The following is a 12627-nucleotide window of genomic DNA, read 5'->3' as shown; positions in this document are numbered from 1 at the left end:
ACAGATATACCCCACCCAGTCCCTCCCCAACCATGCTCACCCCTCACATCCTTCTCTGTACTATTTGTGGATTCTCCTCATGTTTAGCTGGTAAGAGAACTGCTGTTGAATACCAATGAGGTTCCTGCTATACTGATATAGAAAAATGATGGAAATCCCTCAAGGGCAAAACTCATAGAATAAACATGATCACTGTAATGTGCATCGTTATTTCTTTACAGGCCTTGTGTGTGTGTGTGTGTGTGTGTGTATGTGTGTGTGTGTGTGAAGCTTTCTTTGCTTGCGAGGGTGATCAAACCATGCTAAACGAGACATCACAGGGAAGTATAAGAAGCACACTATCCATCTAAACCTGGGCCCTGCCGACCTGGTTTGTGCTGTTACAGAGTGAAATCGGTCTGTATCTTTCACTCGTTGTCAGGCCGAGCTGCAGAAGCTGAGACAACAAGCCCTGGAGACCAAACACTTCATTGAGAAGCAGGAAGCCGAGGAGAGAAAACTCCTGCGAATTATAGCAGAGGCTGATGGGGAGAGGCTGAGACAGAAGAAGGAGTTGGACCAGGTAGGAAGAGACCACACCTCCCCAGACCTGCAGACTCTATCAGCAGACACAATTGTTTGATTCAGCTCCTCACAAAACCTCATTCTTTTCTGAGCTCTTCCATTGAGTCTCTCAGAAGAACAGCCCCAGAGGCCCACTTCCTGTTGATTAATTATGAAATATCCATTCATTTATTCTGCTCCTCTTTACAAGCACTTCCTGTGTGTCACCCACTCCTTTAGGCTCTGGGCACTGACCAACAAGAAAATAAGTTACCCTGCCCTTAGGAGGTTTACATTCTAGCATAATATCACTGTTGCATATAATTACAATGAATAATTACATAATTTTGGAGGTTAGAAACTTAAATGCTTTCAGAGATCTAGCAGGTTAAAAAAAGAGACATTGGCTTGTGCAAGACAGTGAAAGTGAAAGTGTTAGTTACTAGTCATGTCCGACTCTTTGCGACTCCATGGACTGTAGCCTGCCAGAGCTCTCCCCATGGAATTCTCCAGGCAAGAGTACTAGAGTGGGTAGTCAGTCACTTCTCTAGGGGATCTTCCTGACTCAGGAGTTGAACCCAGGTCTCCTGCACTGCAGGCAGATTCTTTACCATCTGCACCACCATTGAAGTGTGTGGTGCAAGACAGTAAGGAGTGGTAGAACTTGGCAAGAGCTTGCCCACCCTAAAGACGTTCAGATTTAAACACATACAGTAATATGTTGGAAAAAACCCATGGGCCATGGACTCTTACTATTAATAATATAATTTGTTGTACTATTTTCAGCAAGACTGCCAACTCTTGTGGGAGGAGTCCAGTATTGGCTGTCTAGCAGGCTATTTTCAGTGCCTCACCTACTGAGTGCCTAGCACATGTGGTCATTGGATGGGTGTTCATTGATTCTCTGAATGCTGCTGCTGTAATGAAATGTAGGACATTTTGTCCCCCAGTGGCCATGCCCTGCCCTACCTTTCTAGGTCATCAGCGAGAGAGACATCCTTGGGTCACAGCTAGTCCGGCGCAATGATGAGTTGGCTTTGCTGTACGAGAAGATCAAGATCCAGCAGTCTGTGCTGAATAAAGGCGAAAGCCAGTATAACCAGAGGTTGGAGGACATGAGAATCCTCAAACTTGAGATCAAGAAGCTTCGCCGGGAGAAAGGGATTCTTGCCAGGAGTGTGGCTAATGTCGATGAACTCAGGTAATGGAAGATCCCCCTCGGAGGGGAGCGCATAGCAGCCTGTGGGGACCTCCTAAGGGCCTTATGTTCCTCCCATTGGTCACCGAAGGTCTTTTTTAAAAAAAGATAATTGTTTTTTTAAATAAATATCTTCGCTGGGTCTTAGTTACAGCACATGGGATCTAGTTCCTTGACCAGTGATCAAACCTGGGTCCCCTGCATTGGTCCCCTGAGTTATAACCACTGGACCATCAGGGTAGTCCCGGTCATTGAAAGTCTTTTCCTGGTTGCATAAAAATAATTTTTTATGTTGAAATGATTAGCAAATAATGAGAACAACTTTTTCATAACCCATAATCTAAATCATGTCTGTTCTATGTCACAAAAAATGAATTCATTTCCTTTCAGAGGAACATAAGTAAGTGCAAAAGTGTTTTTTGAAAACTTTATTCCAGATTTAGTGAAAGAAATTTCAGTTAAATCATAACCACAAAGTAGTTACAATTCAGAAAAAAATTCCCCCAATGAGCTCTTTAGAATTTCTTTAATAAGGCAGTATGCAAGAGACAGAACATCAATATTTAAATTGAATCTGGTAACATTTGCACATCTTTTTCTTGGAATTACACACAGAATGAAAAGAGGGGGAAATTTTAATTTTATCACTGTTTGAAAACTCTGTTTCCTTAGAAGGCAGCCAAATTTTACATCTCACTCTTGATTTATCTTCGGCAGCCTTCACTTGAGCTTAGTGCGCCTTCTTCTTGCTTTAAATCTTACATTATACAAGATCTACTTTCCCTTCGGGAAAGCATCACCATGTTTTATATGGGCAATTGCAGGAAACCAAATAATAGGTCTGGTGTTTTCTCAGTAACCATCTTATCCTCCACAGACTTGTAGATGAACAGTATCCTTGGCCATCTTGGGACAAGGACACAGTCTGGATCTGCTTCTTAAATTAATTGAATTAGATGGTTTTGATATTTAGACGCAGTGAATATGTTTGGGAATAACAAAGGAAGTTGCCACCATCAAGGATAGATCAATACTCTCTTTTTTAAAGAGTTGCTCATATTTCAGACGATGAAAGTAATACAAATTCATTGTAGAAAATTGTGGGGCATGCAGAAAAAATGTAAAGAAGGGATTAGAAAATCACTCTTAAGTCTCCTATCCAGAGATACCACCACTGACATTTTGGAGGCAATTGGATTTACTCTAAGATGTGATTGAGTGATATCCAGGACCATCACTAAACTTGCCTGGCAGCTTAGTTGATAAAGAATCTGCCTGCAATGCAAGAGACCTGGGTTCGATCCCTGGGTCTGGAAGATCCCCTGGAGAAATGAATGGCAACCCACTCCAGTATTCTTGCCTGGAGAATTTCATGGACAGGAGAGCCTGGTGAGCTACTGTCCATGGGGTCCCAAAGAGTTGGACACGACTGAGTGATTAACACAAACTTGCCAGCCAAGTGTTATTTTTATTACATATGCAAAGCACCAAATTCTACCCATTCTCACTTTGTTGATACTAGATTTTATCTTTATAGTGGAAGGTGTATGTTCAGCCACTCAGTCGTGTTCGACTCTTTGCAACCCCTTGGACTGTAAACCGCCAGGCTTCTCTGTCCATGGGATTTTCCAGGCAAGAATACTGAAGTGAGTTGCATTTCCTCCTCCAGGGGATCTTTCCGACCCACAGATAGAACCCGAATTTCCTGCTTCTCCTGCATTGGCAGGCAGATTCTTTACCCTTGAGCCATCTAGGAATTCCTTATAAAGGAATTTAATAAACTTAATAAAGATATTGGAGGCAAGCAGGCATGAATTCCAATCTATGACTTGCCACCTACAAGCTGTGTGACCTTGGGCAAATCACAACTTATTTGAGCTTTCAGTTCAGTCCAGTTCAGTCGCTCAAAGAGTCGTGTCCGACTCTTTGCAACCCCATGAATTGCAGCACACCAGGCCTCCCTCTCCATCACCAACTCCCAGAGTCTACCCAAACTCATGTCCATCGAGTCGGTGATGCCATCCAGCCATCTCATCCTCTGTAGTACCCTTCTCCTCCTGCCCCCAATCCTTCCCAGCATCAGGGTCTCTTCCAATGAGTCAACTCTTAGCATGAGGTGGCCAAAGTATCGGAGTTTCAGCTTCAACATCAGTCCTTTCAATGAACACCCAGGGCTGATCTCCTTTAGGATGGACTGGTTAGATCTCCTTGCAGTCCAAGGGACTCTCAAGAGTCTTCTCCAACACCACAGTTCAAAAGCATCAATTCTTTGGCGCTCAGCTTTCTTCACCGTCCAACTCTCACATACATACATGACTACTGGAAAAACCATAGCCTTGACTAGATGGGCCTTTGTTGGCAAAGTAATGTCTCTGCTTTTTAATATGCTGTCTAGGTAGGTCATAACTTTCCTTCCAAGGAGTAAGCGTCTTTTAATTTCATGGCTGCAATCACCATCTGCAGTGATTTTGGAGCCGCCCAAAATAAAGTCTGACACTGTTTCTCCACTGTTTCCCCATCTATTTGCCATGAAGTGATGGGACCAGATGCCATGATCTTAGTTTTCTGAATGTTGAGCTTTAACTTTTTCACTCTCCTCTCTTACTTTCATCAAGACGCCTTTTAGTTCTTCTTCATTTTCTGCCATAAGGGTGGTGTCATCTGCATATCTGAGGTTATTGATATTTCTCCCGGCAATCTTGATTCCAGCTTGTGCTTCCTCCAGCCCAGGGTTTCTCATGATGTACTCTGCGTATAAGTTAATAAGCAGGGTGACAATATACAGCCTTGACGTACTGCTTTTCCTATTTGGAACCAGTCTGTTGTTCCTTGTCCAGTTCTAACTGTCGCTTCCTGACCTGCATACAGGTTTCTCAAGAGGCAGGTCAGGTGGTCTGGTATTCCCATCTCTTTCAGAATTTTCCACAGTTTCTTGTGATCCACACAGTCAAAGGCTTTGGCATAGTCAATAAAGCAGAAGTAGATGTTTTTCTGGAACTCTCTTGCTTTTTTGATGATCCAGCAGATGTTGGCAATTTGGTCTCTGGTTCCTCTGCCTTTTCTAAAACCAGCTTGAACATCTGGAAGTTCATGATTCACCTATTGCTGAAGCTTGGCTTGGAGAATTTTGAGCATTACTTTACTAGCGTGTGAGATGAGTGCAGTTGTGTGGTAGTTTGAGCATTCTTTGGCATTGCCTTTCTTTGGAACTGGGATGAAAACTGACCTTTTCCAGTCCTGTGGCCACTGCTGAGTTTTCCAAATTTGCTGGCATATTGAGTGCAGCACTTTCACAGCATCATCTTTGAGGATTTGAAATAGCTCAACTGGAATTCCATCACCTCCACTAGTTTTGTTCGTAGTGATGCTTTCTAAGGCCCACTTGACTTCACATTCCAGGATGTCTGGCTCTAGGTGAGTGATCACACCATTGTGATTATCTGAATTTGTTAAAATTAAACACAAAAATGTAATGTGCCTAGCACAGAGTCTAGTGCAAAAGAAATCATCAATCACAGTACCCAATACCGTTGCCCTTCTCTGTGGTTGACACTCTAGAAAATAGTAGTGTTAAAAATATGCTTTTAATTCCGAGCAGCTTGTTCTGAGCTCCCTTTTGAGTGAGCATCGTGCAGTTAATTCTAATGGTTTGTCTTGCTAATGAGGGGAAGTTGTATTATTGGTTTAAATGAAACAATTAAGTAAAAGAGATGGCTTGGTATTAGTAATCTACACACTTGCAGCAGACAAGAACAGATAATAATATCCTTCTCGCCCATGTCAACCTGAGTGCTTGCTTCTGCTCTGCCTCCCAACAAAAACTTGTCGTTCAATAGACTGGCAGCCAGTAGATGGTTGTAGACTCTGGTTACCTATTAACTAGAGATTTGAGAAGTGTATTTGAGCCAGAGCTAGTTCTTTGGGACTTTTTCAGTCACCTGTGTAGCTGCGGAACATGAGACAAACAATCACTTCTAATTCAGTATTTTTCAGTACTGGCTGCACATTAGAATTACCAGCAGAACTTTAAAATCTGTGAAACCCAAGCTAATGCTAGATCAGTTCAAGTGGAACTCCTTTGGGGGTTGGTCCAGGCAAAGGCACCTGTCTCCCCAGGTGATTCCAGTATGTTGCCAGGGTGGTGATGCACTGTGTTAATGGATGTCAGGTTTCACCTGAGCCTCAGTTGCTTGCATTGCTTGGCCATACCTCATGGTGGAACATAGCTTGTCCTCTCGCTGCTACTGTAGAAGACATTTAGAAACATGGAACACTATATTGAAATTCTCATGAATTACCCTTTCCCTGTTCTTTCCGTACACTTCTAAAATTCTCTGGGTATCAAGAATCAGTTCCTGGTACTTTTTTTTTTTTTCCCTCAAAGCTAAAGCTGAAGTTTTCCCTCTGCAAGAATTGGTATCACCTGTGTCTTGCCTTAGGCGGCTGGTCTCAGTGTTCCCGAAGTCTCCCCTAATCCTTTTTCTGTAAGATGTAGCATGCATGAGACCATGTAAAGAAAGGATACTCAAATACTTGGCAGAGAATTTGTTTGCTAAAGAAAGTTTGACTTATTTAGACAGGAGCTTTTTCACACGCAAAGAGAGTTCCTGAAGGAGAGGACGAGATGCCGAGCCCTGGAGGAGGAACTGGAGAACCCCATGAACGTGCACAGATGGAGGAAGCTCGAGGTAACCTTCGGGAGAGCCTTCCTCCCACCCCCTCAAATCTCTCTCTACCCTACTTGTCTTCTTCCCTAAAGTGCAGTAACAAGCACAGTTTTATTTAATCTGTGCCGTTGTCACCCAAAATGTAAAAGACTGGATCAAATGTAAATGAGATTGTTCCGGATTTGGGTTTTGTTTTTAAAAGCCTTTGCATCCTTTTATTTCCCAAAAGGAAGTGTGGCTTTTAAACTTGCCCTCATTTCAAAGAACTAGTATTGTGTTCGTCAGACTCCTCCTTTTGGGATCTGGGGACACAGCCAAAGTCCCTTTGGAAGATGACGGATAATAAACCTCTTATTTTATTTTATGACCTCCTGAGATTCATTTCCACCAGCAGATAGCAGTAACAGAGAAGCTCTGCTTATTCAGTAAAAAGATGCCCATCTCCTCTAGTGGTAACCAGTAAGGTGGGTACAAGAAGGGGCTTTGACTAAGTTAATAGTTGGAGTGTTGGGAGTATAGGTGTATGTGATATAAGAAAGAGCAAGGAAAAGGAGAAAATCAGCCAAGTAGGTTTTTGTTTTTCATTTTTATTTTTTCCTTTAAATGAAGAAAGCATTAAGGATAATGCATTATAAATTGTTATGTAAACATGAGGCCTGAATTTTAACAGTGTCCAGTCTTGCCAAGTGAATGTGTATGCCAAATCTACTTGCAAAATATGGATATTAGTTGGCACTGCTTAGCATTTCTTAAGCAAAGTTATAGTCAGTGGAATATCTCCTGCCTTTTGGACCCTCATTTATTCCTCTTCAAATGCCAAGAGTGGGGTAGTTTACTAAACTAACAATAACATGAATGTGTCTGGAGAAGAGAGATGAAAACTGTAAATTCATTTACTGTCACATTAGTTTATTCCATGTGTTTTCGAGCAGATCTTTTAAAGTTTTCAATTCCATGTCAATTTCTATTTAAAAAATTGGAAAACAGAGACTCTGGGAGGCAGTTGAAAGTATTTAGCTGCTAGATTAATTCCAAATGTAAGTATAGTTGAAAGTGAACTTTTGGCTCAATGTCTAGAGGACAAATGATCAATGTATAACAGTAGATCTTGTTTGAATTGTACACAGATAGTTATTGAAGGTGCATCAGAGCTTTACGGATTGATAATGCTGTTTGAAAGCTAAATGCCATGGTCGTGTCCTAATTAGTAGACTTCCACATCCTGGGAACTTGCACCATCATAGGCTATAATGAATCTTCTTGTTGACAATTATGAAAGGAGAACCCTGTCTCATTCCAATGTAAACAAATGATGGTAGGGAAAACCTCAGAGCATAGTAATTAAGAAGCCCGGGCTTTAGAACCAGGCATATCTGGGCTTGAATCCAGCTCTGACCTTTATCAGCATGGGTAAATGACCTCCTCTGAGCCTCAGTTGCCTTATCTGTAAAAGGGGAAGATAATACTGTCTAACAGGACTGTCAAGTGACTAAAATTTGATAATGTGTGAAAAGCACTTAACATAGTGTTCAGGTGGTGCAAAGAATCAGGTATTAGGCCCAGGAGCTGCCATCACTGCTGCTGTGATTATTTCCCCTGGTGGAATAAACATACTCGCTTTCCACTTACAGGCTTACTAGGGACGACAGAGACGATACTAGCCAAACATCAGTCTGTTTTGATGACTGTCTCATCTGTTGTGCAATGCATTTTGTTTTGTTTTGGCTTGTTTCTGATCTTTGTCTATATTGGGTCTATAACTTTTCAATAGATTTTAATAGAACAATAATTATTTTCTGTAGGGACCTCAGGGCTCTGAACCTGGTAATCTCAACTGCTTTATTTTTTTCCCCTTGAATAGGCCAGTGACCCCAGTACCTTTGAGCTGATACAGAAAATACACACACTGCAGAAGCGTCTCATCAGCAAGACGGAAGAGGTGGTTGAAAAAGAGCTGCTCCTCCAGGTACCATTTCCATTTTCTGTGCTCATCAAACTGTTTCCTTAGCACCATCATCTCCAGTACTATGTTTTTAGAGCTAGATATTTGGCAGCGTTGCATGCCCCATTTTTAACTGTAGATGGCAACAGGGACTCACATACAGAGAACAAACAACCTGATTAATTGGTTTTTTATGCTGCCATCACTAATATTTCAAGAATTCTAGAAAATTAAGGTCAAAGCTACATCTACTGCATTGAGTAATGTGAGCTCCCCTCCCCCCAACTTCTCTGTAGTTTTGTTAGATTCTTTTAAACGCTTTTCTTCACATCTTCATATAATGTGAAATGCCATGACTTGGATTTTGAAAACTAGCCTTCACATAGAGCACAAATGTCCTCTTGAAGGTTTGTGAGAGTGAAATGGAAGAAAAGGTATCATTTTGAAGACTTTATGTAGTAAGTTATTCTGAAGCAATCAACAGTGGTAACATCTTTGTGTATCTGTATCTTTGCAAGTACCAGTTGTCACTATTATCACCATTATCATCATTGTGCCAGATACTGTGCTGGTGGCTTTATCCCCTCATCCTCCATTCCTCTGCACAGTTCTGGGGAGATGGTGAGGTTGACCATTCCCAATCAGTGAACGAGAAAGCTGGACTCCAGGAGTTTGATGTGGATAAAGAATACAAGCTCTGGTGTTAAGCGGCCTGGCTTGTAATCCTGCTTTTGCAAATCTGTAGCTGTGTGAAATTAACTTACGTGCACCTGAAGTTCTTGATCTGTGTTATGGGACAATACTAGAACCTGAAAAAAGGGTGCTATTGGGATATTGAGGGTGTGTAAGACTGATGGCTCAGAGATGCATTTGTGGTCATTGCAGTTCCTTCCAGGAACAGAGCACTCGTGGTGGTGGTTTGCTCAGTTGCTTTGAGCCTCGGCTTCAGTGGTTTATGGCGTAAAGCCACCTGAGCTGTTGGTCTGGCGCTCTCGGCAGGATTTCATTTTCTTTCCTGAGATGAACAGCACCAAGTAGTATTATTCCTTAAGCACAGCCGGTTCTGCGGCTCCGGTACACATAGATCTTACCCAACACCCTCACCCTTACACCCCTGGGACTCTGTCTCTTCTCCCGAGATATAAGGGTGTGTTTCTTGCTGGCATTACATCCCTTCATTCAATTTAATAACATGCCCAGGTACTCTTCTATCTAAGGATATTGTACTGGACAAGGAGACAAAATGCACATCATCATGGAGCTTGTATCTCAGTGAAGAGTAAGAAGGGAGTAGTTAGACTTTTTTGCTTCTTGCGGTTAGACAGGATCCTGAGATATTAATAGTATTGAGCAGCGGGTTGTGAGCAGGTATCTCACTTCTTAGCTGAAGCATTGATTTGTTGGTACAGGACTCTAGTGCTATCTTTTCCCGCCTCCTAAGCACATACAGAGAGAGGAGCCACAAGATCAGAATAATCTGGAATGTCAAGCCCCTTATATTGAGGAGAGAAACCTGTTCTGGAGAGACCCCAACCCTATAATGGGCTTTGTAGGAATGAGAAATAAACCTTTACTATGTTAAATCACACATAGAAAAACTGATGGCTCAGGAACCCCTCCCTGACATTGTGCCTTGCCCTGTCTCATGCACTCACAGCAATGCTCCTTGTCCTGACTCCCCAGAAGTAAGAAGAAAGCTCCTGAGCTTTGCTCCCAGCCCCTATCTCTGATGCCTGAGGGCAGCCCAGTATGGAGGAAGTCTGTGGTTCTCCCCTGTAATAAAATTAAGCAGCACTTGGTAGATAATTCTAGGATATAAGGCTACTTGTTCCCAGGAGCTTAACCATTGAACTTCAACAGCTCCCTGCAAAACTGAGAAATCCAATGCAAGAAAGAGCATGGCTTCACTCTGGGGGCAGCACAGAACCTAGCATGTAATTGTGTCAACAGAATTCGTTTATTTCCCTTCACTTTACCTGCCCTCAGGCGTCATCTCAGGTTTCATCACTCTCATCCAGCCCCAACGTGGGGAAAGTGTGGCACTTCAAGGTCCTGGGTCACCATTTACCACATACCAGCCACAGTAGCTCCCTCCTTCACCTGGGCCCTCCGTCAGGCTGGCCTCATGCAAGGTGTGTGTCTCTGCTCATTGTTTTCTCTGCAGTCAATGAAATCTGAATGTGGGATATGTGTTGGATGATATTAAGAAATTACTGTCGATTATATAAGGTGTAATAAGATTATTATGGTTATGTTTTGTTAAAAAAAAAAAGCCTTTTTCACATGAGAAAGGCACTGAAGTATTTACAAATGAAACGATACACAGTCCGGGGTTTCTTCTAGAATTTCCCAGTAAAGAAATGAAGGGAAGGGAGAAGCGATGGGAGACACATGGATGTGGAGATAGAGGATCGATGAAATAAAATTGGCAAAATGTAAAAAATAAAAGGGATGTTGAAAGGAGGATTGAAAGAGTTTATCATTATGCTTGACATAAAAACTGCCTATTATTATTTATCATTCCAAAGCCCATAATCTTAACCACTGGGTTATCTTTACTGAAAGTAGGCGCTTCTCTATATGAGCAACCGGTACTTGGCCCTCTTCTTTTACATTTTGCATTAGAAAAGACATTTTCCCTGAAGCTGAGTGCACAGTGAGTGGCCAACAGGGATCTTCCTCTCCTTTTACAGATGAGCACGGGTAGTTAAGAGGACAGACTTTGGAGTCAGAAAAATCTGGTCTTGGCTAACAGTTTATATTTCATGACTTGAGGAGAATTGCTTACATTCCCCAAATTTTGGTTTCTTCATTTGTTTGTTGTTGTAGTTCAATTGCTAACTTGTGTCTGACCCCATGGACTGCATCATGCCAGGCTCCTCTGTCCTCCGCTACTGCTCAAATTCATGTCCATTGAGTCAGTGATGCTATTCAGCCATCTCATCCTCTGCCACCCTCTTCTTCTTTTGCTTTTAATATTTCCCAGCATCAGAGTCCTTACCAATGAGTAAGTTCTTCCCATCAGGCAGCCAAATTATTGGAGCTTCAGCTTCAGCAACAGTCCTTCCAATGAATATTCAGGGTTGATTTCCTTTAGGGTTGATTAAATGGAGATAATAATGCCCAGTTTCATTATGGGAGGAAGATACTCCTGTCTGAATACATGACTCAGAGGTGCTATTGTAAGGATAATGAGTTAGCGCACGGGCACCAGGGTCCATGGTCCAGGGTTTGTGCTGTGGCTCCACCAGTGCCAGCCACAAGTCACATGCCTGAGGCCACGTAGCTGGTAAGTGATAGAGTAGGGACTCAGACAAGGCCATCAACTCCAGCGCCCATGCTTCCTGTCACTTCATTGCCTGGCCTCTCCTGTTCTTATCACTTTGTCAGTTTGAAAAGGAACCAATTTTGTGTTTTGCCAGACTTCTCTATTGGAAGCTTGTTTCATACTTCATTGACTGCTCTAACTTTTTAACTTCCATCTACGTACTTTGGGTTCATTCTGTTCTTTTTCTACCTTGTTAAGGCTGGTGCTCAGCTCATTAATGTTCAGCCTATATTTCTAATGTAAATAAGCATTTACAGCTGCAAAATGTCCTTTAAAAACTTTAGTTTCTTCCCACAGGTTTTGAAAAGTGGCATTTTCATTTTCATTCAGTCCTAAATAGTTTTTCCTTTGAGAGTAAGTCTTAAAATATCCCCTATCTGTGGATGGCAGAAAATATCCACTATTTAAAACATCTACTATTTCTTCTATGGTAATTAGAAGTACAAATTGAAATTTCCAAATATATATGCATTTAAGCTGCATGCACACTGTCACTTCAGTTGTGTCTGACTCTTTGTGATCCTATGGACTGTAGCCTGCCAGGCTCCTCTGTCCATGGGATTTTCTTACCTATTGTTTACTGTGACTGATGACTTTCATTCATGGTGTTCATGGTGGAGTTTTTCCTTTTGTGTTGGATTTTGGATTATGAACTTATTTTTGGAAATACTTTATTTATAGAACTTGGGAATGGTCCAGGTTAAGGGGGTGTCCTTTCAGTTGTTTCTGTTGGGTGCTCTAGGAAATATCATTTACTTGGGATAATTTTTTGTATTAGATTCTCACTTTGGGTAATCTAGTTAATATATATTAGAATTCTGAACTCTTATGATTGAAGACCCATGGATACAAATTCTTAGGGTAGCCATTTTTTCCCACCCATAACCTGGGAGAGATACTTAGATTTCATTGTGGTCTTCCTGTCCCAGTGGATGAATTTCTTTCTGTT

At 41.9% G+C, this 12627-nt stretch overlaps 1 protein-coding gene across 1 annotated transcript in view; it reads left to right on the top strand.

The window, feature by feature from the left end:
* Window positions 1–12627, top strand: part of CFAP58 (cilia and flagella associated protein 58) — a 108071-nt gene that overhangs the window by 50468 nt on the left and 44976 nt on the right. Inside the window, exons 13-16 of the mRNA XM_081543204.1 lie at window positions 422–562; window positions 1521–1744; window positions 6318–6429; window positions 8270–8374. Of these exons, the coding sequence (XP_081399330.1) occupies window positions 422–562; window positions 1521–1744; window positions 6318–6429; window positions 8270–8374 (582 nt within the window). The remainder of the gene's footprint in view (window positions 1–421; window positions 563–1520; window positions 1745–6317; window positions 6430–8269; window positions 8375–12627) is intronic.

This window comes from Giraffa tippelskirchi, chromosome 2, assembly GCF_054371585.1.
Source record: "Giraffa tippelskirchi isolate mGirTip1 chromosome 2, T2T-mGirTip1v1.2.pri, whole genome shotgun sequence".
Taxonomy (NCBI): domain Eukaryota; kingdom Metazoa; phylum Chordata; class Mammalia; order Artiodactyla; family Giraffidae; genus Giraffa; species Giraffa tippelskirchi.
The sequence above is the reverse complement of the archived record's forward strand: the minus strand, read 5'-3'. Positions and strand labels throughout refer to the sequence as shown.